Source organism: Branchiostoma belcheri, unplaced genomic scaffold, assembly GCF_001625305.1.
Source record: "Branchiostoma belcheri isolate BF01 breed outbred unplaced genomic scaffold, Haploidv18h27 scaffold186, whole genome shotgun sequence".
In the NCBI taxonomy this organism is placed as follows: Eukaryota; Metazoa; Chordata; class Leptocardii; order Amphioxiformes; family Branchiostomatidae; genus Branchiostoma; species Branchiostoma belcheri.
The window spans coordinates 145,323-150,393 of NW_017803335.1; the positions used below are offsets into that span (position 1 = coordinate 145,323).

Sequence of the window (5,071 nt, forward strand, 5' to 3'; positions counted from 1 at the left end):
ATTAGTTGATGCAGCATTTACTATATCAATACTGATGTGCTATAAGCCTTCAAATGGACCCTCTGCAACAATTCACCACTATGCTGAACACTTAGACCTCAGCTGTACCTGTCAATAACTCTTACAACATCAGTAACACATCTTTCATCTCTGGATAGAGTACAACCGACTCCCAAAAATAATTTCATCAGGTTGGTAGAACAATATTCTATAGGATATTGGGTTTTCTTATAGTTATACACAAGCAGTAGATCAACTTGTCTACATTTCAATGTCTGTAAGACACCTTCCTCAGAGCTTCTGACTGGAGTACTGCTTCTCACCAACCCCAGTATGAACCAGGACATGGGGGGATACAAACTTGGGATTGTGTTCTTACACAAAAGCGCCACCAACTTTGACTACAATATAGCAGCAAGAAGCAGAACTCAAGTCAGAAGCAGTGAGGAAGATGTCTGATAGACACCCACATGTAAGGTGAGAGAAGGATTGATTATGTAAAAATAAATTGATGAAATTATTTACAGGAGTGGTTACAACAGAGATTCCATGCCAAGCCTATGTCTCCATGTGTGTGTGTGTTGGGGGCGATTCACCCCAGTGTTATCTGGGAGCCCCCTCCAGGCGGCTGCATCACCTTGGTGCTGGGCCTCTCCGCGGGGGTCTCCCCGTCCAGGGGGTTCTCATCTTCACCGCAGCCGTTAGCCGTCCCGTTGGTGGTGTGGGGAGGGTCGAAGTCAGGCGAGGCGTAGGTTTCACCAGTGATGGGGTTGACAAGAGCAGCTGTGGAACAAACAGTAGGGAACAGTGAAACACACGGTCGGGTAAAACAGTTTTCTTTTTACTCAACCGGTATAGACTCCCATCTGCTAAAAGTCTATCAAACACCTTCCTCAGAGCTTCTGACTGGAAGAGGATACAAACTTACCCACAAACTTACCCATGTTTGGGATTGTGCTCTCGCTGCAAAAGCGCCACCTACATCGACTACATATAGTGGCGAGAAGCAGAACTCCAGTCAGAAGCTCTGAAGAAGGTGTCTGATAGACATCGAAATGTAATTAGATGAGAGTCTTCACCGCTTGTGTAAAAAAAAAGGAAAACCCTAATATCTCACCTAGAACATCATTCATGGAGTTACATTTGTAGTGATTAATCATTGTCATTAAACACATGTCTACTGTGAATGCTATTCATTCTGTCTAACATATCAACTAGTCAACCTGCCTTAACATTCAAATTAAACTTGAGAGGTGATGTCAGGAAAACAAAACAGGAAGGAGGGACAAGGGAAGCAGTGAAGACAATACAATACTTATAAGTTATATGTAATACTTTCAGAGGTTATACTTGTGTAGTGACTCAGGCTCTACATAGACAACTGCTTAAAATCATATCAAGGGTGTGCCAAAATATGCTGGGCCATGCAGGTATACATGTACCAAGAAGTAACTAATCAAATCCAAATTGATTTTGGCACTCCATGAATAGTTAGTTCATTTTCTGTTGATTTTTTAGATATTAAATGTCAGCTGATCTTCGACAGTGTTAAAATGAGATGGTGCAAGGCCTTTTCTTTAGTGGCACTATAAATAGTATAATGACTATATGTAAGTGAAAATGGAGCGACAGTCAAGACAGCAGAGAGGCATCTGAAAGAAATGAGCATCAGTGAAAAAATGTCCAATATTTCTTTTTTCACTGATGTGCATGTGTGTCTCCTTTATCTTTGTGAGTGCTTAGCTGTAATATACCTTCATTATCCAGTTAACTAAATGGACACAATCTTGAGTTTCAAATCTAAATCTCAGGATATGATAAATTTGTTTCTAGCATCAATATCAATTTTATCTGGGATTTATCATGACTTTGTCATTTTGCTGCAGGTAGACAGCCATGCCAGATGCCAGTGTCTAAGTTCACATACAAAGTTCCTGCAATGGACCTATCACATTATTACGTCACAGTTTACCTATTCTAAAGAACATTCTAGAACGGTCAGTTTAAGAATAAAGATCATTTCAAAGTTTGATTTTTGCTGGGTCTAGTTTTGTTGACACAGCATTACATGCCGTAATGGGTGATTTAGTTGTGACAGTAGACGAAAGTAGTACTGTATAAGGGCCTTATATTATACGCTACTCAAACACACACCGCGTTACGCACCCCTGTACAATATAAACGTCGATTGACCGGCATTATTGTGGTAAACACACTGTGACGTACTATAATGTTATAGGTCCATTGACAGAAAAATGAATGCTGGCTACATTGTAGAGCCCTGATCTCATATTGCCAGGACTTTACATTACTGAATCTTCTTACTCTTGCTAGATCTCAGTTTTTTTTCATTTTCTTTTTGCTCATAGTCATACACACATTCTACACATGTGATAACTCACAACATGTACATCTGTACTTCTAGACTTGTTTACATCCCAAATTAAATCTATATCATGGTCATACCCATGCACAGTCAAACTTGCCAAACAACCACCTCTATAAGCCGGCCATCTGGCCATAACAACTGCCTTTTCTGGTTCCTGATTCCTACAGCCAACCACGAAGCGACCGCAAAGGGAACTATTTGGACATTGCCGAATGTCTAGATCTTTTTACAATGACCATGTCATTTTCAAGCATGCAATGGTAATATGCATTGCTCCAAAACAGACAAGAAACCATAATTTTTCCAGGCTAAATGAATACATTGTTTATACATGTAGTTACCGTCTGTCTATCTATTTGTGAACAACATAACTCTTTAACATTAAGCTTTATACATATTGTTATGAAACTTTGTATGTGGGTAGGTCTTGATGAGACCTAGAGGGTCACAAATTTTGGATGGTAAGAGGGAAGGAGTGATATGAGTTTGGGCCCCCTAGCGGCTTGTTCTGGAACTGCAGGAGCATTTGTTGAAAATCTTCGAAGGAGGATAATTCAAGAACCGGTTGACGGATTGTCGTGATTTTTGGTATGTGGGTAGCTGAAGTGATGCTTGACATAATCAGATGACAATTATGCAAATCAGGAGCTAATTTGCATAATTAATGGGAAATTGTTATAACTCCATAGTTGTGATTGCTGTGAATCTCATACTTGCCACATTTGGAAGTTAAGTGAACATCAATAAATATAATTTATTCAAATCATGACCCCATATGCATAATTTATAAGGAAGTGCTAGAATAGCCTTTTTTGTTTAAGATAAGGCTGTCATTGGGTGGAGAATATGATCAACTGATATAATCCATGCAAATGAGGCTCATATTTGCGAAATCAATGATTACAATTGTATAATTCGTCAACCAGAAGGGTTATCATCATTTGGCAAAGGTGTGAGGTCGTGGAACTCTTGTTAGCTCTCTAGTATGTACATGTGAACAAGGGTGAACAAGGGTGAACAAATATCTGACCACGCAGTCATCACTGTAAATATCTGACCACGCAGTCATCACTGTAAATATCTGACCACGCAGTCATCACTGTAACCCAAAACATGTAAGTGGCTCTCACGAGCCTTGTTTTGAGGTGAATTCTGAAGTAAAAAAAAAAAAAAAATGTAACATGTTTGATGTACAGTGTACTTATTAGTCTGTATCAAAGGACATGAGCTTTGGAATCTGTATCTGTCTTGTCTTGTTGTCAGGCTTTTTGTATAAGACAACTGGTTGTCTCAGAAGACCACTTTTCCTCTTCTGGGTGATTGTCTTAGACAAGTTTGACTGTACTAATTTCTACTTACTTCCATTTCATTCACTGTACTGATACATGCAAATTGGTCAAAATTAAACCTTTACATTATTTATCGCAATGGTAGAGCTGATACTAAGAGATAACATTTTCCATTAGATTATATGTGCAAATATACTTGGATAATTCTGCCCAAATCGTTATGAATCTGTGCGGCCAGTGCAGAGATCTAGATGAGCTAAATGAATGAATTACCATGATGTAGTGAATGGGCAGACCAGTCGGTTGTCAGGGTTGATGCCGGAAAGAGAAAGAATAATAAATGACTCAAGAGTCCAACACAACTGCCATGACACTAATACATGTTCTCATGCAGGGAATAATAATGGCACTTTCCTACATCTGACAGTTACTGTAATTCACTTGATGTTCACGGTAGCAAAGGTTCGCAGTCTGAGAAAAATGAACTAAATGTTCACAGTGGTGGCATGTGCAGAACAAAGTTGCGAATCATTTGTTCACGGTAATCATAAGTTTGTGGTACAGAAGTGACCGAGCAAACCAGGATCGTAAAAGTACAGCGAACAAATCGTGAATTACAGTATGCCATCATCATTCATCATCATCATCATTATGTAGGGCAGTGTAATTTAATGTTTGTTTGTTGCATATCTCCTGAATGATATTAATATTAGATTTACACTGACTGTAGCATGACATGCAGGTCTTCATACATGCAGCAAGCTTCAGACTTTGAGACGTACGTTTCATACTAAAAACTGTTCAGAAATCATTGCCATTATTTATTTTATACTTCATAGCTGGTAACAGTCAATGCAGCAAATAAAAATCTGATGATACCATTACAAGTGACTTCAAACCTCACACTAGTTCCAGGTTCCCCTAACCAAATGACCGTGCCCAGTTCTTGTATACATCACAATGTCAGGATACAAGTGAACGGACAAACCTGGCTGGACTTAGAGTACAGTATCGTAGCCAAGAAGTCTGCAGAGGTGCCCGTGTAGATGAATAATGTAAGTAGCTGAGAGAACAAACTAAAAGACAGAATAACAAGTACCTGAGGGTAGAGCAAACGGTATTGCACATCCCGGTGTGACTGTGGACTAGAGCTATGCCCCAGCCACCAGCAAGTTCCCATTAAGGCCTAGGAAAAAAATGGTGTGTTTCCTATTTCAGTCCTGAAAAAAATTGGGTAGCTATATATATGGAATTTTATTTTTTTTTAGACTTTGGCAATCTCTAGTGATGCAACTTATACAATAGAGTTTAACAAAGTGGAACTTGCATGATGACACTTATATTTTCCATGTCAGAGTTGGAAAAACTGATTGAACAATGTTTCACTAGCACT

At 39.1% G+C, this 5,071-nt stretch overlaps 1 protein-coding gene across 1 annotated transcript in view; it reads right to left on the minus strand.

The window, feature by feature from the left end:
- Positions 1 to 526: 526 nt before the first annotated feature.
- LOC109467644 overlaps positions 527 to 5,071 on the minus strand; it is a 12,683-nt gene continuing 8,138 nt past the window's right edge. Inside the window, exon 2 of the mRNA XM_019765681.1 lies at positions 527 to 783. Within this exon, the coding sequence (XP_019621240.1) occupies positions 593 to 783 (191 nt within the window). The 3' untranslated portion in view covers positions 527 to 592. The remainder of the gene's footprint in view (positions 784 to 5,071) is intronic.